This window comes from Falco rusticolus, chromosome 4 (assembly GCF_015220075.1).
Source record: "Falco rusticolus isolate bFalRus1 chromosome 4, bFalRus1.pri, whole genome shotgun sequence".
In the NCBI taxonomy this organism is placed as follows: domain Eukaryota; kingdom Metazoa; phylum Chordata; class Aves; order Falconiformes; family Falconidae; genus Falco; species Falco rusticolus.
Window position 1 is genome coordinate 98,821,692 of NC_051190.1, and position 25,273 is coordinate 98,846,964.

At 38.7% G+C, this 25,273-nt stretch overlaps 1 protein-coding gene across 2 annotated transcripts; it reads left to right on the top strand.

The window, feature by feature from the left end:
- The first annotated feature begins 221 nt into the window (after nucleotides 1–221).
- On the top strand, nucleotides 222–25,129 carry TOPBP1 (DNA topoisomerase II binding protein 1). Of its 2 annotated transcripts, none has more exons than XM_037383325.1 (27): nucleotides 222–708; nucleotides 1,300–1,434; nucleotides 2,027–2,170; nucleotides 2,949–3,130; nucleotides 3,257–3,450; nucleotides 4,249–4,428; nucleotides 5,169–5,338; nucleotides 5,895–6,058; nucleotides 6,539–6,783; nucleotides 7,079–7,398; nucleotides 8,176–8,348; nucleotides 9,359–9,570; nucleotides 10,843–11,132; nucleotides 12,822–12,995; nucleotides 14,058–14,167; nucleotides 15,216–15,339; nucleotides 15,709–15,855; nucleotides 16,355–16,463; nucleotides 17,053–17,245; nucleotides 18,062–18,204; nucleotides 19,299–19,462; nucleotides 20,365–20,479; nucleotides 21,012–21,175; nucleotides 22,068–22,208; nucleotides 23,413–23,502; nucleotides 23,940–24,101; nucleotides 24,505–25,129. In XM_037383325.1, the coding sequence occupies exons 1-27, from the start codon at nucleotides 628–630 to the stop codon at nucleotides 24,646–24,648; spliced, it is 4,470 nt and encodes a 1,489-aa protein (XP_037239222.1). In that variant the 5' UTR covers nucleotides 222–627; the 3' UTR covers nucleotides 24,649–25,129. The 2 variants fall into 2 exon arrangements, with proteins under 2 accessions (XP_037239222.1, XP_037239223.1); XM_037383326.1 differs by having other exon boundaries at nucleotides 7,082–7,398.
- The last annotated feature ends 144 nt before the right edge of the window (nucleotides 25,130–25,273 follow it).

The following is a 25,273-nucleotide window of genomic DNA, read 5'->3' on the forward strand; positions in this document are numbered from 1 at the left end:
CGAGCGGGAGGAGCGGGGGGAGCGGGGGGAGCGGGGGGAGCGGCGGAGACCGGCTGCGCGCGCCCTCCCTCAGCGCCCCCTTCCCGCGCTCCGCGCCCCACGCCGGCAGCCCGCCGCAGCGCACGCGCCGTCACGTCACGGCGTGGAGCCGCCCCCCGCCCCCTCCCCACCCACATCTCCGGCGGCGCATGCGCCTCGCCTGCTCCGGCCGCGTAGGCCCCGCCGTGCGCCTGCGCAGTGCCAGCACCGCCGCTTTCCCGCCCGCCGTGCAGGCTTTGGGCCGCGGGTGAGAGGTTGTGGTGGCGGTGGGGTGCGTGCGTAAACCGGTAGCGTCAAGCACCTGCTGTGGAGCTCGTGGGTGTGTGGGCGGCAGTAGGGCCCTGACGTGAGGAGGGGGTCCTGTGAGTAAGAGATCTCCCGGTGGGCCCGGCTTCCCCCGCCTCTCTCCGGTAGAAGTCGGCGCTGAGGCTGAGCGCCGTGGGGCAGGCCCGTGGGCCGGCGGGGACAGGGACAGGGAGGAGAGCAGTTCCGCAGCTCCTGGACGTGGCTGGTGTGCCCCCTCTGCGCGATTCCGGGCGGCTCCGGCAATGTCAGGGCATTTAACGGATTTTGGTTCTCAGGTAAAAGATGAAAGGTAGTAAGGAGCCACTTTTTGTGAAATTCATAAAGTCTTCAGGGAGCTCGGAGTATTTTTTTAAAGCCCTTGAGGTAAGTAAGTAAAAAAAAAGGCTTGATCACCTGTTTCAGTGAGCTTGGTGAATTGTTCAGTAAATGACTTCTGTGGTTGACTTAGATATACCATAAAAGTATGCATCTGGAAATAAAGCTATTTCTGTAATAGGTGTTTAGTGTTTAATAAAGTTTGTCGAACAAGAACAATTTTGTTGAAGAAACTACTTCTTGTTCAAGAAACAGTTATCATCTCAAAATTTGTTGACGTTGATGAAAAGTGACATGTAGCTTGGGAGGTCTGGATGGTGGTCACTCATCTGAGCACTAAGCAAACTTTGGAAGGGAACTGGATTGTTTCCCACCTTGAGAGGTTGGCGGGAGCTGAAGGCCCAGTGTGACAGGATCAGGTCCTGAATGGTTGTGTGATGCATGTTTAGGTCTCAGTATTGTGAAGGCTTGGAGGAATGAGGGGGACACCATTGAGGTATTTTAGCCCTTTATGTCGATATGTTCTTGCATGGTAGCTTTGCGGCGAACTGTCTGAAGTAGATGCACTTGAGTTGTTTCCACAGGATTGGCTGTTTGTGATTTGTTAATATAAATGTTGTACACACCGTTTACCTGCAGTCTATAGGAGAATTTCAGTCAGAAGAACATCTTCAGATCCTTGAAGAAGAAGCAGCACTCAATATAAAACAAAATGATAAATCACTTTACATCTGTGATCCTTTTAGAGGCGTTGTTTTCAGTCATCTCAAAAAGGTACGCTACCCATCAACTTAATTCTAGCTACATTCTTTCTTTTCTAGAATCAGTCATGTCCATACTTGCACTCTGTATGCTCTCTCTTTTTGCGCTGAATATAGCAGTATGGAGTACTCACAATAAAATCTTTTAAAACTTCACTGTATCCTGTATTTAGGGAAGAAGATGACTAGCAAGGCATAAGGATTATTTTTGTAACACATGGGAAAATAAATAGTATGATCCGTTCTGATTCTGCGAAGTAGTTGCTAAGCTTGCTCTCACACTTTTTTACCTCCTGAGTGATGCAGTTTTCTTTGACCTGCAAGGAATCGTCCAGCAGGCAACGATGGTCTAGCTGAAATTCTCTGGCATGTTAGCTGTAGCATCTGTTGCTTTTACTGAGGCCAGAAAACCTACAGGAAAATCCACAGTTGAAAGTGAAAGCAAAACTCTCAACTACCTGGAGATGCTAGAGGAGGAGGAGGACAGACCGAGGGCCCTGCCTTTCTCAGGATTCAGGGACAAGGAAAGCCTTCCTTATACCAGTGTACCTTCTGCTAATTTTCTTTGGGTTTGGTTTTTTTTTTTTTCTGTTAATTTATTGCAGCTTGGTTGTAGAATTGTTGGACCACAGGTAGTCCTGTACTGTATGCAGTCCCAGCGCTGTGTCCCAAGAGCCGAGTATCCTGTGTACAGTATGACCATGGCCGATGTGACAGTATCCTGTACCAGCCTTGAAAAAGATGTTAGGGTAATGCATTGTAAAAAATGGATTGTTTAGCTGATTATTGTTGACATTTGTTTCAAGTGGCTTCATTACTAAGGCAGCAGTCACACTAATACATCTAACTGTGCTTGTGTCTAGATTTATGTATCTTTGGTAGTTTGTAGACTGTAGTTTATGTAGAGAGTTGTATGGAGAAAGAGGGAGGCTTATATGTAGTGGTGCATCTGCGCGCACATGTATTTATTACATAAGCATATACATACATAATCATACATACATAATCATATAGGATTTCAGCTTATTACTATGGGAGTAAATGTATGGTTTAGGGATTTTTAGTAACTGATCAGAATACTTGCTAGTTGGTCTGCAGCTATAATGCTACGGACAACATGTATTTCTGATTACTCAAAACTACATAGTAAAGATTTAATACACAGTCAGCTATGGTTTAAATAGTTTTATCTTAGAAGTTTACTTTTTATGTGTTCTGATATAGCTCTTTCTAATTTATGCCGCTTAAAATGTCAACCATCTGTGAAATTTTGCTCTTACTATATGATTGCAGTATTTTTATTAAGGGTGTGTTATATTCACCTTGTCATAAATGCAAATAAAATGGAAATTATATTTGATTTTTTTATGGCATCCATATATATCCACTTTTTATTTTTGAATATGTTTTTAGGAGAAGCCATGGACAATACAAATCCATGATTTTGTTTTTTAAGGTGACTATGAGTGTGATGTAGGTTCATTCTTCTTTCTTGGTAATTTTCTGTAATTTCTTTTCACCACCCAGGAAGAAGTCCATAAATATGTGCAGATGATGGGTGGATATGTGTGCAGAGACCTCAGTCTGTCAGTAACTCATCTTATAGCTGGAGAAGTTGGCAGCAAGAAATACTTGGTAGCTGCTTCTCTGAAAAAACCTATTTTGCTTCCCACTTGGGTTAAGACACTGTGGGATAAGTCTCAGCAAAGGTATAAAACAAAACTTATTTTGGTGTGAGGACTGGTAATTGTTATGTTGATACAGACTGCTTTCTTTTTCTGATTGATTTTACTTGGAAGTAAAAATATTTCTTTTTTCCTCTTTCATTCCTTTAGCATGATGAGATACACTGATGTTAACATGGGAGATTACGCTTGCCCTGTGTTCCTTGGCTGTACAATTTGTGTAACTGGCTTAAGTAGTTCAGACAGGAAAGAAGTCCAGCGCCTCACTACTGAACATGGTGGGCAATATACAGGGCAGCTCAAGATGAATGAGTGTACCCATCTCATAGTTCAAGAGCCAAAAGGTAGAACTTAAAGAGTAAATATTATTTTCACTTCTTGAGTTGAAGTAGTGTAAATATGCATAAGGATAAGAGTTGAACTGTGTCTGCTTCAGTGTTGCTCTTACTACCTCTGTTTAGGGAATCACTGTTGATGGGAAGGTTAACACAGGGCACGCTTACTTTTCTCTAAAGGCATGAGAAAGTGAAAAGAAGAAAAAAACAGACACCCAGATGGTATTTAAGGGAAGAAAAAGCAAAAATCCTAGAGGGAAGGAAAGAATAAAGAAAAACTAAAATTTTTGAGAGTTGGATAGGACTTATATGCTGATTAAAATTGGACTGTGGACTAATTAAGTGATCTGTTCTTTGTGCCTTCTGAACTCCCTACTAAGATAATATGAAAACTCCCTTTCTTTCCTCTTGGGAAGATGAAAGGATTGTAGTTTTATAATTTGAATGGGAAGAGCTTTCTTTTGGCCCCATTTTCCCTTCCTTTCCCTATGGGGAAATGGCCTGGAACTTATTAAACTTTTTCTTTTCCCCTGTGCTTGCAAGCTTTAAAGCCTTTTTTTTTTTTTTTTTTCCTTATTGCCCTGCCATACTGTACCCATGAGCTAGCCATCAGTGAGATTTTTTGCTCTTAAGCTGCTTATTTATTCTCTAAATAAAGTTATCAGAAGAGTCAAGGGTAAGACAAACATTGAAATTAGTTATTTGAATTTTAAAATTTTCTTAATGTCCAGTCCGCTTTCAGCAATCGCTGTTTGAAGTGTTAGCCTTTTAGTGACTTGTGATTTTTCTTTTGTTTACATTTGAAAGGTCAGAAGTATGAATGTGCCAAAAAATGGAACGTGCACTGTGTGTCTGTGCAATGGTTTTCTGACAGCATTGAGAAAGGCTTCTGTCAGGATGAGACAATATATAAAATAGAGGCTGGATCAAAAATGGGTAATACACCTGCTACGTCAACACCTACAAATCATGCCAGCGAGGCCAATAGTAAGACCTTTTAAAATACGTTAAAGTAAGGTAGGAAACATTTGTAGTAAGGAGGAAGAACTGTTTCAAATTGGTAGGGTGCTGCTTGCTTTTGCAATGCTGGTTTGGCAGTTTGGGTTCTGATTCTGCTTACACTTGAAACACAATGTGACTTTTATGCACATTGAATATTCTAATATGTATAGACTTAAAATGTCAATAATTGTTTAAAAAGTAAACTTGAATTAGACAAATGATATTCTGCTTAAGTGTCAGTGATGTTTATTTCTTAAGTCCTAAAAAAGCACAACTGTTTGCAGATTTTAAAACAAGTGTCTTATGAATTTAATCTTATACCAGTCTTAGGGGGGAAAACAAACGCTGATTTTTTTTAAATATTTTTTTTTTTCTCCTTGATACTTTTTTTTTTTTTTTTACTTCATGCTATTAACAGAAGGAAAGTTAAAAGCATTTTGTAAACAAACATGGTAGTGTGAAAGACAGCCAGCTTTAAATGTGTCTTTCGGAATACCTGTTACTACTTCAGGAAATGAGTAAACCAGTAAGACCATACTTGGTCTGTGTGTAAATAAGCCCCTTGGTTGAACCAAGCTTATACTTATGTATTATATTCTGGTTTTCAGACTCTGTATTTCCTTCTAGCACAACAAAATAATACGTGGCAGTTTTGTATTTTGTTCAGTGAGGCAGCGGAGAGAGATGAGCCAAAACTAATGGATCTTTTTTAATTTTATTTGAAGATCATGCCCTTTCGGACGTCAGCCACATTTCCAATATCAATTCAAGTGGTGTTAACGAAACTGCATGTAGTTCTGCTATGAGCAGCAGACTGGATCCCGTTCCTGATGAGCTGGAAAACCTGAATATAAGTTCTTTTCAAGGCCTTGAAGATTTATTAGATGGGTGTCGAGTATGTTTAATAACGTATATTTTGAAATGTTCAGTCTTAACCCTGTGGAAGCAATGAGGTTGAAGCACTGGCAGTGGCTGCTGGAGTAAATTGTTTCTATTGTAAGCAGCAAATGCCAGGTTTATTTTGTGTCCACATGCTGTAGCTTGCATGTGTGTCTACATACATACACAAGTGTGTATAATTTTATTAAATATGTAGTATAAATATATATATTTATAGACGTATATATTTAAAAACTATAGTGAATGGGTTGTGGAATTGGTGTGTGATTTTGGGTGGGGTTTGTTTTTGGTTTTGTTTGCATGACTTCAGCTGGGGGTTCATTCCATTAGTAAATACTGAAGCTTTGCTAGATTAATTTGCAAAATAAATTAATCCAATTCTAAATGCTTAGCTTTCTGGCTGCTTCTCAGAAGCTGCACCACTAGTTTCTGTGTTCTGCAGCAGTTAAACAAAAATAAAGAAAACAAACCAGGATAGCCTACTTTTTTCTTCTTTTTGACTTTTTTTCCTTTTTTCAAAAGCCTTTTTTGTTGCTCTGTTCTCTTTGTAGATCTATCTGTGTGGTTTCAGTGGCAGAAAGTTGGACAAGATGAGAAGGCTTATTAATTGTGGTGGTGGTATTCGATTTAATCAACTTAATGAAGATGTAACCCACGTTATTTTGGGGGAGAGTAATGATGAGCTGAAACACTTTTTGGACAAGACGACTCACAGGTTATGATAACTGTATTGCCTTGTTTTCCTGTTTACAGGGTGGTGGGAGAAAGAAAACATAATTGATTTGAAAATTCTAAATAGTTCTCAACTTAAATGAGAAGACTTACAACTAATGTTCATAAGTACACCCCAATGTATTCTTGAATACTGTGGTTCTTTGGGTAGCCATGAGTCAACTCAGTGAAGTGAAATACTGCTGAAAAGAGGTGTTAACATTAATTTGTTAATATATTGAGGATGAAGGATTTGGCAACCCAGCAGTGGCAGATACCATTTATATTATAGAAAATAAGTATGAAATTCTCTGTTCTCAGATCAAAAGAATTAAAAGAATATGTTTGTAAAGTACCCGAAGTTTGCTTAGTATTGGAGTTAGAAGCTTCAAGTGTGTGTATATACTAATACTTGCAGAGCGGGAAAGAAGAATCACAGTTCTGAAACCTGCTGTAACTTGTTTATATACACTTTATTTTATAGGCCTCATATAGTGACAGCAAAATGGTTGCTGGAGTCATTTAGTAAAGGTTATCTACATCCAGTGGAGCAATATATCCCTCTAAACTACCAGCTGTTAGAGAACCCAATTTTGGAGCAATGTGGCATGAAGTCAGTTCTTCCCAAAAATAACAATCTCTTGAAGAAAGAAGTGAATGCTATAAAGCATCAGAAGGCTGCTGAAGATGACTTCCTCTCTCAATATGTAAATAATGATTCTACATTAGGTATGTTCTAGGCTCAGCATGCCATAGAAAGCGTAATTACTCATAATTAGCATTTGATTTTTTGCAGCATTTGCTTTTCAAAAAGCTAGCTACATCTAGTATGTTAAATTCTGTACTGGTTTTTAGAAAACAAATTTAAACAGGCCTATATAGAGCAGTTTTTAGCTATAACCTGGCTGAAAACAGCAGAATACTGTCATTTCTTCATGAGCCTATTTTGAGTTGTCTTTGATGGTCTTGTCAGGTAACTGCTATGGTTGTGGGGTTGGGTTTTTTTTTTTTTTTTCCCTTTCAGATGAAACCGAAAAGCTAACATCCACAACCTTCAAGGATGTTACTCACTTGACTGCTCAAGGAGAGAATCAGTTTTCCATCTGTAGTGATTCTTTAAGAGAGTCTTCTGCACTGGCTGAAGGAGGCTTATTTGTCAGAAAGAGATTTCTTCTTTTGGGTTTTGGTGAAGAGGAGGAGTCCTGCATTACAGATATTATAAAGGAGAATGCTGGGAAAATTCTGTCGCTGCAAAGCAGAACTGTTGCAGACTATGCTGTGGTACCTTTATTGGGGTGCATGGTGAAGCAGACTGTTGGTGATGTTGTCACAAATACGTGGCTGGTAAGGAAGTTACACTTTCAGTTCCGTGAGTAAATGGGTACCTATGTTAGAAGCATGTCTTGTCCGAATGCTGAGTTACTGTATGAGGCTTAGGAGACTTAAATGTGAGATACTGAGATTTTAGCATTGTTACATTTGAAATGTACTAAATGAAAGCATGCTTTAAAGCCTTTGCATCTGTAAGATGTCTTTTACCTGTTTCACTTCATTTTCTACAGGCTTGTTAAATAGGACTTCATTGTCATGACTCGGAGGCTTCTTGTACGAGACTGACAGCGTTCTCTCTAAATAATGAATTGTAGAAGGAGCTAGTTGACTAACAGTGATTTCATTTGGTGTCTTTATTTTTTCATACTTTTTTCAGCTTTTTAACTGGTGACAGAAGAGCAAGTCAGTCTCAAAGTCAAAAAATAACATGTCTGCCAAGAGTGGACAGATGATATAGACTAACTGCTGTTAGTATTTTCAGTACTAGGTAACTTTGCTGTGAAGTAAATCTATACAGACTCTCAGGTCACACCATGAACTACTTTAAGGTAACCTCTAGGGTTGAAAGAGAGTCACTGAAAAGTTCTGAATAATGCCTCAGTATGTCAAACCTGACAAAATTAAAATGCTCTAGAAAAGAATTTGTCTGATTCAGTGGGAAATAATTTGTGATGGAAGCAAGATTGTTTGTGTTGAGACCATAAATGCTATTGTACTGTTGCTGTAATATTGTTGACTTTGTTGCTGTTTGGCTTGATCTGGGTTTTCTCTCTTTCACCTTCTTTTAAGATTACATGTGTGGAACAGCAGCTCCTTTTAGATCCTCAGTCCAGTCCACTTTTCACGCCAGTCACAGTAATGGAAGGAGTTACCCCTCTGGAAGATTGTGTTCTTTCTTTTAGCCAGTTCACTGGTGCAGAGAGAGACTCCCTGGTTTATCTGGCAGGACTGCTAGGAGCCCGGTATGTCTGTCTCCTGTCACTGTTTCTTCGTGTTCTTAGACAGCCGGTGTGATGAAATCCATTATGCATTTTCTTTCTTCTTTTACAGAAGTAACAAATACTAGCATTAAAACTCTTCTGGATTCTATTCACTTACAAAGCCTAGTGCTGAAACGTTGAGACATTATTATATGGTACTTTTACTTCTCTTTAGACAAAGTTAGTCAGTGTTCATACAGCCTAATTTCTACCCCAGAATACCCCCATTCTCACATTTCTCAATGACTGAGTGTCAGTACCTTTCTGCCCTACTCTAGAGCCGAGTGTGGGGGAAAAAAAAAAAAAAAAGTTTTTCACATGCCAGGTCTTCTGAGTTAGGCTTCCTTGTCCAGGAATGGACCATCTTTTTCAGTATTATCTTGTTCAGTCTCATAACAAGTGATAGTGTACCATTTCTTAGGAGCTGAGGTGGTGAATTATTTGCTCGCAGTTCATCAGAATCTTTAAAAAAAACATGCTTAGTCATGAAGTGGCAAAATTGTGTAGCTTGAAGTATCATTTGATCTGATTTGTAGTCCATTTGAACTAAATTCTTTGGTGGTGAGTTCTCAGTCCTGCCTTCTTGGAAGATTGGGTCCTTGATGATAAGAGAAAAATTGTAACATAAAGAAAACTTCTGTTCATTTGGAAATGGTGCTTGTTGGCTCTAGAAAGTAATCCAGCCTGTCCCATTCGTCTTGCAGAAGAGTGTTAGACCCAGTGTATTCGAAACGAGGTGTGTGAGGACCTCTGGAATATGAGAAATGTTACGTTTTCAATACTGATAGAAGCAAAACGTTGCTCTCTTTTTTTTTTTTTTTTTTTTTTTTTGTTCTGTAGGTATAGGTTAGGCTATAAAATGCAAAGTGGATGCCCTTAGATAATTCTACTGGTTCTTTTTCTGTTGCTTGAATGCATTTTTTAGTAGTATAAATGTGCCATAGCATAGTTTTGTTTATGACTAAATGAATCTTTTATTAATCTAACTTTAGCGTCCAAGAATTCTTTGTGCGGAAAGCCAATGCAAAAAAAGGAATGTTTGCCAGTACCCATCTTGTGGTGAGAGAACCGGATGGTTCCAAGTATGAAGCTGCGAAGAGGTGGAATTTGCCAGCAGTCACTGTAGCTTGGCTTTTGCAGTCTGCGAGGACGGGAAAGAGAGCAGATGAAAGCAAGTTCTTGGTTGAAAATGCAGAGGCCGAAGGTTGGTTATTAGCAAGTTAGGGAATATGATTATGTCGTTGTACTGTTTATTCATCATAAAGCAGGTAACGATGACAATTTATTTTCCTAACACCTTTGAAGTATTAGAGCTAAAGGATATTTTTCTAAGTATCTTTCCCCCCTGTTTTTTTCCTACTGTTGACTTGTGATTGTAGAAATGATAATGTGTTTGCTGCAAATCTCTTGGAGCTGGTGGAGTCTTGTGGTTATCAGTAGTTTGGAATCAAGGTCAGTGTCTCAGCTTCGTCCTTCGACACACATGCTGCTCTGTAGATTATGTGGAAATTGATGATAGATCCACCTTAGAACTTCATACTTGTTAGTCTGCAATGACATGATGCCCCTCTCTTCATATCTACTTAATCTTCTGATGCTTCTGCTCCTTTTCCAGTTAATTCACACATTTTATTTGGTAATATTTCTTCCATATTGAGATGCACACTACAGTGATTTAATACTGAATTTTAGCAGACCTGTTTTAACAGTGCCCTTGTGAATTAGTTACATGGGTCACTAAGAGGACAAAAGGTATGTTGTTGGCATAGGCATGTCTCACCTCAAATTTTTAAGGAAAAAAGGGGCAGGAAGCAGCAGAAGCGAACAGTAAAATGTAGAAGCAATTCTTATGTTAATCTTTTTGAGCTACGCAGGTGATGAGTCATGCTTATTTAGAAGTGTTTATGGTGGATAAGCTTTAACGGCTTATTCCTGGCTAAATCTTGGTTCTGTTAATCCAAAGGCATAAGGGGCTGGAAGAGTACATAGTGACCTAAAGAGGTATGATTCAGAGTCATGAATACAAAAGAAATTTTATGTTGTTTGGGAAATAAGGAGCCAGGGAGGAGTTACCTTTACTATTGAAAGGAAAGGATTTGGTGTGTATTACATCTTTTTCTTGGGATTTGTATTTTCATAACTCATCGTACAACATAATAAGCCCTATACAGGTATGTGTGGAACTGCAAACTGTGAGCAGACCAGGGGTTGCTCGCTGCTTTTCAGAAATTGAAGGTCAGGCTCAGTACCAATGGAAATCAAACTAAGCAGTTAACTGGAAGAGACACTTAAGACACTGGCTTTTAAAATATAATTGTCGGTTTAGGGCATTTATTGGGAGGATGTGAATTATTTTTTTACAGAAAGAAAGAAAGGTCAGATGAACTTACATTTGTATAAACAAGTGTATGTGAAATCTGTGTGCAAAAGAAAAATCAGGTTTTGCCTGCTTATGTTTTCTTTGTTCCTTTTAAAGGTACAGAGAGTTCCATTACTCGGCTTAGCATGACACCAACAACTATTAAATCTACTGATTTAGAACAGCCTGCTTATCTCCTTGAAGCGGGAAAAAAACCAGCTGTGACCCCTCTTGATGTCAACAAGTTCCGGAGTAAAGCTTTCCAAGCTGTAATGTCTCATCATACTGGGAAAACAACCCCTCTTGCACATGGAGGACCGCCACAGAAAGAACCATCTCTACATCTTGATACACCATCAAAATTTCTTTCCAAAGACAAGTTATTCAAGCCTTCTTTTGATGTAAAGGTGATCATCTTTGCAAAATTTTTAGTCTGTAGAGCCAGTAAAGTTAAAAGATGTGCATAAACTTAAAAACAGCACAGAAACCTGTGCTTACGCATTTTTATGTGTTAACATACAGACTTTCCATTTGAATAAAGCCAGGAAAACTGGCTCCATTTATTTATATATATACTGAATTCTTTGACTAGTAGATGCTAAAATGTCCTTAACAAAGCTCCTTTGTGCTTATTGCATTATATGCTCATGTGTTCTACACCTCACACAGTACACAATCTGTGTTCTTTACATCTCAAGACTGAGAAATGCAACAAGAAGGCTTATAATTGCTCCAGATATTAGGAAACAAGTGTTTACTTGTTCTGTGATGAAATATTACTTTAATGATATGCTTTAATGTAATAGCTTTATGGCAATTGCGAAACTGTTAGTGCAAATTGAAAAAGGCACCAGGGTTTGGGGTTTGTTGTTTCATTCCGAAGGCCACAAAAGGCTAGAAAAGCTACTAATTTTAAAACAAAGCAAAGAAACCCCTGACACTTAGGGAGTGTCTGTGCTGGAATAGCTCTTGAATGACTCAAGTGTGCTTTGGAAGTCTTCAGGATTATTTTTTAATTTTTGAGCCCTTAACTGAAAGAGCAGTGATTTAATTCTTGCAAAGTTAGGTTGTTGGTTTTTGGGTGGGGTTTTTTTGTGAGGTGGTTTGTGGGTTGGCTGTTCTGTTGTGGTTTTCTGGGTTTTTTTAAACCTCTCTGCCTGCAATAGAACAAAGCATGTATTACAAAACCAGAAGAATCCAATGTTCTCTTTTTAGGTAGCTTTGGTTCATGAAGAGAAGGCTCCAAGGAGACATTATATTGGCCTTCCAGTACTTAAAGGGGGCCTACAGGAAAGATGGGGAGGGACTCTATTAGGAAGTGTAGTGATAGGATGAGGGATAATGGTTTTAAAATAAAGAGAGGGTAGATTTAAATTAGATAATATTAGGAAGAAATTCTTTACTGTGAGGATGGTGAGACACTGGAATAGGTTGCCTAGAGAAACTGGATGCTCCATCCCTGGAAGCATTCAAGGCCCAGTCAGATGGGACTTGGAGCAGTCTCCTGATCTAGTAGAAGGTGTCCCTGCCCATGGCAGGAGTGTGTGGAGCTAAATGATCTTTAAGGTCCCTTCGCACTTAAAGCATTCTGTGAGTGAGTGAGTCTGTGCAGTTGTTACTCTGCTTTTTGAAATCTAATAGTTCACTGCTCTGAAAATTTTCAAGAGCAAGATATTCTAGACCAAAATGTATGTGTGTGTGTCTCTCTCCCTTTAAAAAAAAAAAAGGGTAATAGGAAACATTGTTTTAAAGGTGTAGATAGAATGGCATATGAGTATGTGATTATCTAAAGTAATTGGTTGGAGTTAGGAATACCTGTGTTTGGCTACTGGCTTTTCCATTGAGGGCAGTTTCCCTTGATAGCAATGTAAAGAGATTAATAATCCATTTTCCTGGCTTGCTTATGTGATTGAGATTGTCTTGTACTGCTTTTGTGCAGTGGTACTACGGTTGCACTTGCTAGCTGCTGCTGTAGCACACCATCCTGGCTTAGGAGTATGAAATCTTACTACAGAGCATATCTGTGAAACTTACACTTGAGTGAGAATTTTGTAATGCATTTGTGCAAGTCAGTTAGTTGCTTCTTTTTTTGGTAGGATGCTCTGGCAGCTTTGGAAACTCCAGGAGATCCTGATCAAAAATCCAGGAAACTGAGCACACCCCTCTCTGAAGTCATCGGCAGAAACTTGAAATTGGCACTGGCAAACAGCACAAGACATACAGTAGCTCTTACTGCCAGCCCTCAGTTGACTGTTGCACAGCCAGAAGTGGTAGGAAATTTTGGTTTTGAGTTTCTGGAATATAGGCTTAAATAAGAAGATGCTATTATCATTTGTGATTTAAGTTATGAACGAGTTTGTGAATTGTGCTTTGTGATCTATTTGTGTAGAGATCCATATGATTATGCATTCTTCAATGACAGTTTAAAGGAAGGTAAGACAGGAGTTTCCTCCTGGAAGGCAAAAACTTTTAAAACCTTTTTCTACTGTCTGTACTGTCGTCTTGAGTATTAAGCAGTTGCCAAGTAACATGACATAGAAGTATGTACCAATTTAGACTTAGTATTGGGATGAGAGAATTTAATCATGCTTAAGAATTTCTCAGGCTCCAGATGAACAGAATTAAATGCTTTGGACTGAAGTTAGGAATTCTTTTTTTTAATGCATGTGGGTTTGAGGTTTTTGTGTGTGTGTGCGCCTATCTTCCTCTGTAAGGTGCTGCTTTCCTTTTTACTAGGAGGCACAAGATGTGATCAGTTGCTTACCCCTTTGTAAAGACATGTTATGTTACCCTTCCTTGTAGTCATCTTGCACCTTCTGTCTAATGTACCCGAGTGAGACAAAATGGAAGATATAGGAGGAAAGGAAGCATTTATATGCTGCTTGCCATGTTAGTACACTGTTTACTGTAGAGGAGGGCCAAGAAATCTGATGGCCTTCAGCAACGATAGGCAGTCACTTCGTGTTTTGTGGCTCCTTATTACTTTTCACTCCGATACAGGAATACACTCCTGTGGCATCAGGTTTGGTAATTCCCTAATTTCAGTATTTAGGGAGCACTTAGTCTGTGATGGAAGAAGTAGAATGTATTCCAAGGAGACTGGCTGAGAGTGAATCTTTTGTCTTTGGATTCCTGGTGCATGGAATGATAATAGTGCTGGGTTTTGACCATGGAGTTTGGGAGCGGCAAAAATAGAGAAAATGTGTTTGTCTTGGTTTTGTCGTTATTGCGTATTTTACTGCATACTACACTAAATATTAAAATATTTTTGTTATTGATACAGAAACCTTCCAAACATGACTGTCCTGTTTTTATCCCTTCTGTTTGAACAGGAAGAAGAGCCCAAGCTTCTAGCTGATGTTGTTATATATGTTAGTAAAAAACTTAGTAAGAGGCAAAGTGAACTGAATACAATTGCAGCTTCTCTTGGGGCAGACTACAGGTATCAACTGATACAAACAACTTCTAAGCTTCTGCACTGATATGTGACTTCTAATAAATATGAGTCTCTGCGCTAGTATGCTTTAGATTTGACCATCTTAAACAATTTCTATTGCAAAATAAGACCATCTTTCTCTGCCACATCCCCAGTCTCTTTGTCTTAATTAAGTCTATCTTGGAAAGGCAGTCTGTCATGAAGTCTTCCCAAATTGCAGAATGTTGTTGGGTTTTTTTTCCTTCTCTTCTTTTTTGAAGAAAACTACAAAACATTTAGCTTTGGGGTAGTTTAAAATTTGCTTTATATTTTAGATTTTGAATCTGAACTGAATTTGTGTGTGTTTCTCCCTGGCTCAAAATTAATTATTTTACAGATTGTAAGCATGGCAAATTTAGCATTTGTAGAAAAACTTAGGAAAAACAGGTTGTCACAAAGAGAAACTAATGTTTGTCGTTTAAGACAGAATTCTGTTCCCACTGAATCAGATGTATGTATTTTATACTGACTTCTATAAGTGTTACCATTCATGGTGTGGATGAGGAAATTGCCCTTACGTTTGATAGTAGCTTAGAAATGCTGAAGGCTTGCATGAGAGAGCAAATGCTGGGTTTTTTATCAGTTTAAATGTTAGAATCTCACGTTTTGTTTATTTTGAGCTTGGAGGATCAGTATTTCACTTGCATCTCAGTATGTCAACAAAAGAAAAGCTCTCTCATCCTGGGTCACACATTATTTTCAGAAACTGATTTGTAACTCCACTTAAAAACAGAACAACAAACCTAAAGCAAACCCCCTCTTCTTTCATATGTTTATGGGATTTAGTTTTGTTTACTTTGGGAATACTTTCAAAAAACATTGAAGATGTTCTATCCTGAATCTGAATGCTGTCTTTTTTGATGAAGAAAGCAGGCTTACTGCTTATTTAGGCATTACAAAATAGGCAAAACAATATTTTAACATGGACAAGGGGTAGGACAGTTTCGAAGCTGGATTTCTGATACTTTTTGATAGAAATGATATCTTCAAGTAGTTGTATTGTTTTCTTTTCTAGATGGTGCTTTGATGAAACAGTAACACACTTCATATACAAGGGAGGACAAAATGACAATAATAAGGAGTACAAAGCTGTTAAAGAACGGGGTATACATATTGTTTCAGAACACTGGCTTTTAGAGGTATGGAGCTTGCTTTGTTCCATTATTAAAAGTGAGGGGAACATGGGCTTAAACCAGTTACATGGCAGTGGCTTTTCTGTTTGCATTTATACTGAACATATGTAGGAACTGATGTTTTACATCCTGCTTTAAATTTATGAGTTGAGCAGTCAGTTTTCACTGATGTACTTTTAACTCATTCTCTATGAGGAGAAAAGAAATTCTTTTCCATCGAACATTTCTGCTGTGTTTCCCAGTATAAGTGCCACGTTTTTCTGTTGTGTAAAGTACTTTTCAGTGATATTCTTACTGTACTTTTCCTATGTTTAGATGTGAAATTTCTTTTATCTCAGTTTCTCATCTGTGTTATGTTAACTGATCTTACTACAGAGTGCCCAAGAATGCAGACGGCTTCCTGAATCTCTCTTTCCTCACACTTACAATCCCAAAATGAGCCTGGACATCAGTGCAGTGCAAGATGTCACACTATCCTCCAGTAAACTTCCGTCAACTGGAAAACCAGCAGAGGAAAATGAGGTATAATGTGTGATATGACCTCATGTTCTATGAAGCAATTTGGATTCAGTTAACTTAATTGGTATATTAATAAAAATAATTGGTGCTTATTCAGTGATGCCGTGAATCAGGTTTAGCTAGTAATTAATAGTAGGTATTGCAGATGTTCCTTCAGGTTTTTCTGCATTTGTAATACTCCTTTTCTAGGGTGATGGAGGGAAACATAGGCATTTCAAGATTAGAAGTGCTTTCCAAATTTGAAGTGATATAGGTCCAGCCTTTGCTTTCTCTTGTAGGTAATGAGATTCAAGGTGTGAACGTGCCTTAGCAGACATTTAGACTGCAGTTTAGGTGTCACTGATGCTGCTGGTCACTGATTTACTGTAATTTTAATAGCAGAAAGGTTAGATTTACTCTAAGGCAAGATTATAATCTTCAGAATTTATACAAGTGTTGAACATGGGTAAAAAAGCCAAAAATGTTGGTTTTGAGAATTCTGACTCGTCTTAATTGGTTTTAGATTATTCCAGTGGACGAAGATGATGCAGAAGATGATGGAACTACTGACCAAATAAAGGAAACTGTCACTACAGGGGAAGAACAAATTGTAACAAGTGAATCCAAAGGAGGTAAATGTGAATCTGTTTTCAAGGGAGTTGTGGAATGTCAAACTGTCAATGTAAAGCTTTTACAGTTTCAGGTGCTGAATGTTAAAATCCGGAAGCTTTAGGTACTCTATTTATATAATGGTCAAGTACATGTATTGTTGCTGAATGAAAGGAAAGGGTTTTGCTCTCTGTTTTAAAGACTTTGACAGCCTATAAGAAAGTAATGATCATCTGTTGCAAATTATTTAATTGCAGCTTCTTTGGTTTTAAAACACTGAAGTTTGTCTTTAACATGATGAATCACTGTCTTAAGAATATATGTTTTTTGTTACGTAAATAAACGTGTTGTGGGATAATTGTGTATATGTTAGGTCATGCAAGGAAATTCACAGATGAGCCAGATGGAGATTTCTCCTTGTGTCTAGGGATAGGGGACTTGGGCATACATAGGTTTCCTAGATACTTTTTCACAGATATCTTTTCCTCTCCTTAATGTATTGTCTTTGTCCCAATGTGAGGGTGCAGGGGGGAGCTGACTGGAATTGCGGTTACTTTTCACTTGTTGCAATGTAACAGTCTTGATCTTATGAATTTTTTTCCTTCTCTTAAGTTTTAACCCAAGCACTAGAAATGAGGGAGAACTTCCAAAGGCAGCTGCAGGAGATCATGTCTGCCACATTGCTAGTGAAACCACAAGGGCAAAGAGGATCCCTTTCAAGGAACAGTTTTGATGGTTCTCCAGCCACTCCTGCTAGCGCACGCTCAGTGCGAAGTGGCCGCAGTAGGCTCTTGGAAGCTCTAAGGTACTGATTTGTGTTTCAAAGCATATTATTTTGTCCTCTGTGTACATACTTCGATATTCATTGAAACGTGAATAGGTCCCGAGGGTTTTCAGGTGTATTGGCTTTCTGTACTGATGTACTTCAGTTGCTTCTCCTGGAATTCAGAATCTTTAAGTGGGCATACTAGATAAAGTCAGAATGTTATCTTAATCTATAGTGGGTATCTTTTGTTTTCCAGAAAATCACAGAATAGTATGATGGCTTTTTTTCTTTTTTCTCTTTTCTTTCTTTTCTTTCTCTTCAGATTAGTTAGTGTTCTTACAGGTTTTGAAGAAAGCAGTGCTGCAGTATTTCAACACAGAGATCATATACAAGTAGTAGGTATTTCTGCAAAGTGCCTCTATGAATGTTTCTCCTCTCTGCTTTTTCTTTTCTCTCTAAACAGAGAATAGGATTTGAACTCTTTAACAGTGCTGAGCTGCAGTGAGAAAGTAATGGAAACCTTGCAAAATTATTCCTTTAGCTTGGTGTTTATTTGCAAATTAATAGGTTTAGTAGAGTACACTGATTTTGGAATAATGGTCAATACAACGCATAATAAAAGCATCTCCTGATATTTTGGTTGCCTTTTTTTCAACCATGCTGACACTTTAGCAGCCTAGCTTTGTGAGCCTGAGTTGCATTTATACTGAAATATTCCCCTTTCCCAGTCATGCTTTTTAATAACGAGGTTGCTTGGACATTAGAGTTGATGTGATCATTAATGCATTGCCTTCTAGTATGGTAATCTTCTGTAAAACAAATGAATACTTAAGATATCTATGCTTTCTTCCTTAGGCAATCCCGTCAGGCAGTCACAGATATAAACACGGAGCCATCCCAGAGTGAGCAGATCATCTGGGACGACCCTACTGCAAGAGAGGAGAGAGCAAGACTTGTCAGCAACTTGCAGTGGCCTAACAGTCCTTCCACTGAGCAAGGTCAGAGTAATGCCAATAAGAACATGGATGAGCCTGCTTTTACAGCTGGATGCAGAGATTGCTGGTACATGTAAAACCAGAAACACCATATCCTTGTCCTTTCCTAAAGCATCCATTTAATATTTGGGACTTTTAAAATACAGTATTATTTGAATTCTACCTTTTTTTTTAAAGTGAGCATTGTTGGCACTTCTTGAATGCCAAAAATACAATTTTACATCTTTGAGCTCCATTATGTGTTGCTGTTTTTAAAGAGAAGCTTTCCTATCCATTTGCCATTTGTGGTCAAACACCAAGTAGCGCTTGTCTAGAAATAGTCTGAAGCAACTTTAGGAAACCCTCCAAATTTATTTTTTTTTATTGGGAACCACAGCTGGTTTTCAGGTAACAATTCAGGTAGGTGTAGTGGAATGCAAATGGGAATACCAGTAGCAAAATCTTTTTAATTGTAGTGGAAATATTCATAGGTGAAGAATGGAGATATAGGAAGAAGGTAACACATGAGCCTGAAAAACAGATGTCAGAGCTGCAGATGGATGTGCTTAGGTCAGGATTTTGTGAAGATACTGTATTTATCTTTCCTGTTCTCTTTGAAGTTCTTAGTCTACTGCTAGGACTAAGGAAGCAACATACTTAGTTTTTTCATCACTTTTTGCTTTCTTCCCATTCCTGCCTCCTGAGGGATAGTAAAATCCTTTATTTCTCCTTCCCTCTTGCCTCAACTCCTTCCCTCAATCTACTCACAGAGTTTCTGCTTGCAGCGATGGTCTTCCTGACCTATAGTTGACCCTAGCCTAGAGGTTGAAGAAAATCAGCTAAATGCATTCAGTTGATTTTTGATTTTGCCCTTCCCCCCTCCCCCGACCCAAGCAAGGCATCCAGGGATGTGAGTCAGCAATATTGCAGTTGGTAGTTTGTGTTACAAGGAAAAGCATCTTTATGAAAGGCAATGGTGAAATGTTGTACATGCTGTAGCAGCAGTTGTATTTTGTCCTTTTAGGATAGTTACTTCTTTTTTAATTTGTTATTTTTTACTTTATCTGTAATCATATTCAGCCAAAGACAAGTCATGCAACAATGCTTTACTTTCACAGCTGTTCCTGAGGCTGGGGTTGGAGATGTGACTGAAGGGGTAAACAGTCCTGTATGTAGAGATCCTGAAACACCGATTAAAGATGACTTGATCCCCACTCCACAAGCCCCCAGCATTGCGTTCCCACTGGCTAACCCTCCTGTGGCACCACAGCCCAAAGAAAAGGTGTGTAATATGAAGAAGTAGTTATGATGATTGAGAGATCTAGTGACACTTTTAAGAAGTTTTGAACTTGATGACAGATACAAAATAGGTCAATATCTGCAATTAGAACTTTGAAGTGGATTACTTTTGTGCAGTTCCATTTCTTTTGCCCCCCTTTCTGTGAGAGTTTGATCAAATAATGTTTGTTCAGACAAGTAAAGCTTTTTGTCCTGTTAGTTCCTGCTGGAATGTTGAAGTAGGCCTTGGAGTGCAGTTACTGTGTGTGTTGCCTGGAACTCCTCCAGCCACGTTAGGATGATGGAAAAAAGGTTAGGCCTTTGTTTCCTTGGTGGTACCTGGAAATTATGTTTAGGTACAAACAGAAAAATTTTCTGCTGAAAAACAGATTTAAAATGTTACTATTTTGTAGTGAACTTGGAAAGAGCTGGGAGAATGAGCTTAGTCTTTTTGCCTGCAGTGTATCACCTGATGCTCAGACTTTCAGCAACAATGTGTCTTCGAAGCCACAATGTGTCATGTTAGTAAATAAGCTGTGGTGGAAATACATAAAGGCCCTTGAAATCATAAAAAATCTGAATGAATGATGCAGTGTGATAGATAGATGATGATTTCTTAATGTGTTTGACTTGGTGTTCAGTGGATATGAATGAAGGATTAGTTTTTGACAGATTGGTTCAGTTGTGCCCTGAAGAAAGGGGGAACCAGGAGGATGTTAAGCAGGAGCCTGAATTTGATTTGATAAGATCCAAGCTTTTTTTTAGGTGACTGACAAGTTTGGTTCTGCTTTTCCATGATAAAAGAAAACTCAGTATAAAAATAACCCAGAATGTTTGGCAGAAAAATAGTCAGCTGTCTACCTAATCTTTCTGTCATATATTCAAAATCTGTTACTGTATTTCCAGGCTGTTACAGAAGATGAGAAGGCTGAGGAAGAACCAGAAAAACAACGTAAATTTCAGCTGTCTTCTCTTAATCCTCAAGAAAGATTTGATTACTGCCATCTGATTGAGGAATTAGGTACCAGATACTTGTGAAATGCAAAGAATAGTATGTGTCTGTGTGTGTCTGGTCAGCTGTGGCCCACTGGGGGAACGAAAGGGCTTCTGTTAGTGACTCATGAGATTTGAGGTCTCAAATTTATAGCTTTCTGTGCTTGTGAGTGATTCTTGGAATATATTATTATTATGTGAGCGCTCAGCTTTGCCGTAAAACAGCAATGGTTTTGTCTTCTGGCAGTTTTCTTTTAGTTGTCTCCACAACAGCCTCATTCTTTACTGTTCAGAGTGCCCAGTATCTGCTGTCCTCTGGTGTCTCTCTCTTATTCCTGTCTGTGTTACAGTGGCATTTTATTATCAGAACACTCTTGCCTGGCAGCTTCTCCTTCCTTGCCAGCTTCTGCCCATGTCACTTCAATGATAATATTTTCAATGTAAATTTGAGTTAATTTTTTTTTTATCTGAATTCAAATAATTCTCACTTTGGGTTGATCCTTCCTGTGGTACAGCATGACCCTTAAATAATTTGAATCAAATTAATTCCTCAATTCAAGGTGGAATAGTACTTGAGAAGCAGTGCTTTGATCCAAGCTGCACACATGTTGTTGTGGGACATCCTCTTCGAAATGAAAAATTCTTGGCTTCGATGGCAGCTGGAAAGTGGGTGCTTCATCGTTCCTACCTGGAGGCATGTAGAGGAGCTGGCTGCTTTGTTCAGGCATGTGACATTATTATTGAGAACTGAGAATGTTGTACCTTTTTGCATTTCTTTTTTTTTCTGCACTACTAGGAAAGGACTTAACCTATCAGAACCAATTAGTGGTTTCAGGTGCCCCAAGCCTTGGGAGTTTTAGAGGATCTGAAGTCTGAGAAATTCTTGGCAAGCTTTTCTCTAAAAAATAGCCCTGCACCAAACTCCTAGTATAGGATAAATGAGATACTTCTTATAGTTGCTTTTGAAAATTAACACTTGAGTACCTTTTGGTAAATTCTCACTGGTATCAGCTAAATTTACGTGGATCTTGTTACACCAGGAGTTAAATCTTGATCCTTTCAATAAATGAACATATAATAGTTTTAAATATTCCAACTCTATAACCATGTACACAAACATTTTTGAACACTATCTCTTCCAACTCCTCACCTCCTGTGCTATTATTTCACAGTTCTCCTGGGTCTAGAAGTTCTTTTACATTGACCAGGCTAACTCTGAAATAATGTCTGTAGAGTGGTTCATATCTTTCTGTATCAAAACCAACTTCCATTGTTTTGGAAGTAGTTGTTGATGGTGTCCAGAGTAGTGAGTTGCTTTGCTCTGCTGTTGAATTCCATTGTAGATAACTGCAAAAGGAATCTGGTTGTGTACATGACACAATGTCACTGAAAACATGATATGATTTAGATACATATGTGCAATTAAGAGCCATATAGATAATTTTACCTAGAGCTGTTTTGGCCAGGTAAAATCAATATGTAAAGCTAGAGTGAATTGCCATTTGTTCTGGTTTTTTTGGTTTTGTTATTTCTTTTTGGTGTAGTTTTTAAAATTTATTTTTCTGCTGGTAAAGTTGGCAGGACTGTTTTGTAATTCAAGCTTATGATTCTTCTAGGAAGAAGACTATGAGTGGGGAAGTAATTCCATACTTAATGTTTTGCCTGGAATCAATGTAAACCAGAAGAAACTAGCACTTGCAGCATTGAGGTGGAGGAAAAAAATTGATAAAGGGAGACAAGAAACTGGTGTTGTTGAGGTATGGTATTGCTGAGGTATTTAGATGCTCATGCAATGTAAGTTGCACGGTGTGAGTGGACAGGACAAGTATCGTCACCAAGAAACTCAGAAATTTAACTGGCGAGGAAAGATAATCTGCCTTGGTATTAAGAACAGAATGGCTTAGCTGGATATATTCTATAAATTTTTATATATATATAAAAGATACATTAAGTAACTTTGTTTTAAAAAACCTTTTAGTGCTGGTGCATTAAAAAGCTTAATCTCCTGAACCATTGTTCGTGTTTTGCAAAGCTGGAATATGGCTACTTATGTATGTAAATGTCCCTCAGCCAGGGAAGATGATGCTTAAGCATCAGAGCTCTGACTGGGGAGCCAGCCGAACTCAGCTGTACTAGGGAACCACAGCTGGTGGTTGCAGTAATGGAAATAGTGTGCTGTGCTGTATAGTGAATATAGCTCTCTGGATAGCATTTTTATAGCTCTAGTACTGAGCATACTGTTGCACTTCAAACAGGGCACAAGTTTACACCTTTCCTAAAGCAGCTTCTGTGATTTTTATGGTGCAAGTTCTGTAGTTTTTCAGTGAGATTTTTGAAAGTGGGACTTGGGTTCCCCAAAGCCTTTTAACTCCTCTCTCAAATCAGGCATTGCAGTAGAATACTAGCTGAAAGGTAGAATTACTGCTGCAGTTTCAGTGACATCAGGATAAATCTTGACTTGCATGTATTTTACAATAACCTTTTTAAAATGAATGCTTGTAACAAATCTTCTGTACCTCTTGCCTACTTGGAAGTAGAATGCTTGTAGGAGGCAACCAGTTGGTCCTAGGTGCTGTTGCTGTAACTGAGTAGATAATTGTAGCGCATAGGGTGGGGGAGGAAATGTTTCCAAGCAACTGCTTTTTCTTAAGATGCTTTCCTGTAAATGAGTGTCTGGTGTTCTGGAAAAAATACTTATTGCCAAGGGTCTTTTCATAGATGGGTTTGCCAATCTTGCTATGCAGGTGAAAGGGCTTGGTGGCAAGCTGCTTGACTGTATGGTGTTGGTCCAGTAGTTGTGTTCTGGGTTGGGGGTTCTGCTGTTTACACCTAAAGACAAAACTGGGTGGTAACAAATCTTTATCTGATGGATATTCATCAGAAGGGAAACTATAGATCCCTTAAGTCTTTATATTTTTTTAGTACCAACATACTTGTGACTAAATTGAGTTTTTTATCTAGGGAGCTTTCAGTGGCTGGAAAGTGATCCTGAACGTTGATCAAACCAAGGAAGCAGGATTCCGTCGCCTTCTTCAGTCAGGAGGAGCAAAAGTATGTAGCTTTTCGGAGAAGAAAAAAAACCCTAAATACGTTTTGTTTTGTTTTTTCTGTTAAACTCTGTGCTGGGCATTTTTCATGTGAATAAAAGGTTTAACCAACAAAATTGCTTACACAAGGTAGCTGGTCAAAGGGTGGGAGGAAAAAGCTATGTCATCTTCATTTTGCAAGTGGTCAGCTTGTCTGTGGTTGCACAAGTCAGTAGTGCTGGTGGGAACTGAGGATAGAATTTCTGTGCCCTGCTCTGTTGAGAAGGATCAGCCTTCTCGAAAGGTACATTATGGTACAGAATGCAGCTGTAAATGGTATTTCATTTCCAATTGGCTTGCTAGTTGATTTGATGAGTGACAGTATAGGTCATGAACTGCATTTGTCTTGGGGAAGAAACACAAAAATAAACTTGTTTTTGTCTATTGTGTTTTAATCTGTAGGTGTTTTCTGGTCACTCCATGTCTCTCTTCAAAGAAGCAACTCATCTCTTCGCTGACTTCAGTAAGCTGAAGTCAGACGATACCAGGGTTAACATAGCAGAGGCTGCAGCCCAAGGAGTGAACTGCCTGAAACCAGAGTACATTGCTGACTACCTCATCCAGGTGTGCATGCCTCAGGGTGCTCTCAGGGTGTCATCGCCAGCCCCACAGGTGGATGGGGCAGGCCCGTCTCCTCTGAGAATCCCAGCCACCTGAAGTCTGTAAATGGGACAGCTGCTTTACTGGTCATGTGCCTCCTTTGCGAGGAATTGTGGCCATGAGTGCCTATACAGAGTATTTTGATCTGTGAACTCAATAACTGCTATAACATGACTTGTTTAGTGCTGGCAGTGGGATCTGTTGCAGGGTAGGGAGCTTGCAAAACATATATTCAGAATGTAGATGTGCAATGGTTGGTTGTTTTAAATTTTAGAAATCTAATGAGCTGTTTCTTCTCAGAAGCTTTTTGAGATAAACAAAGACTTGAGCTAAACCATTTTTTTTTCTTTTTTTTCCTCTATTGAAGGATCCACCTCCCCCAATGGACTCTTACTGCCTGCTAGAAGCTGAATCTTACCTTCAGAATAACACAGAACTTAGACTTGGATTATCCCAGAAAAGAAAAGCACTGGGAGAAATAAGCGGAGTCAAACGATCCAGAACACACTGAGCAGATTATGTGCTTTTGATTTGTACATGTTTTTAATTCATAATTTTTTTATTCTCACCACAAAAATGAAAAGCTTTGAGTTCCACTTCCGATTTGTCCTGAGATTAAAACAACTTTACAGTAATGCTCACAAGAGATTGCTTTGGTTGACAGTAGCATGTAAAAATATTCATGCAAAAAATACTTTGTTTCTGAAATGTCCTAAATATCCCACTATAATTTTGTTTAGGGATGTCATTGTACAATAATAGTTAAGAAATACTTTGTCAGGCACTTCCCACAACTTTCATCTTTGTGTTGTGGGGAAAATACCAGTTGATAAGAAATCTTTTGCATTTCCAACACAGTAAGGGAGTTAGGTTTTACACTAATTTTTCCTCTTTTGCTATTTTATCTTGGAGGGGAAAAGGGGAACTGGACAAAAAAACTTGTGTATTGACAGATGTTAATAAATTTACTATAAAACAGAGGTACTATTGAAGTGCTGCCATTGTGAGTGCTCCCAAATCTGTTCAGCAAACATTGAACCAGCTCTGTTATACAGGAGCTGAGGTTTGTCTGACCATGCTCCCTCTTTGGGTCTGTGACAGGAACCAGAGCCAGAACAGACGCTAGTTCCCAGCAG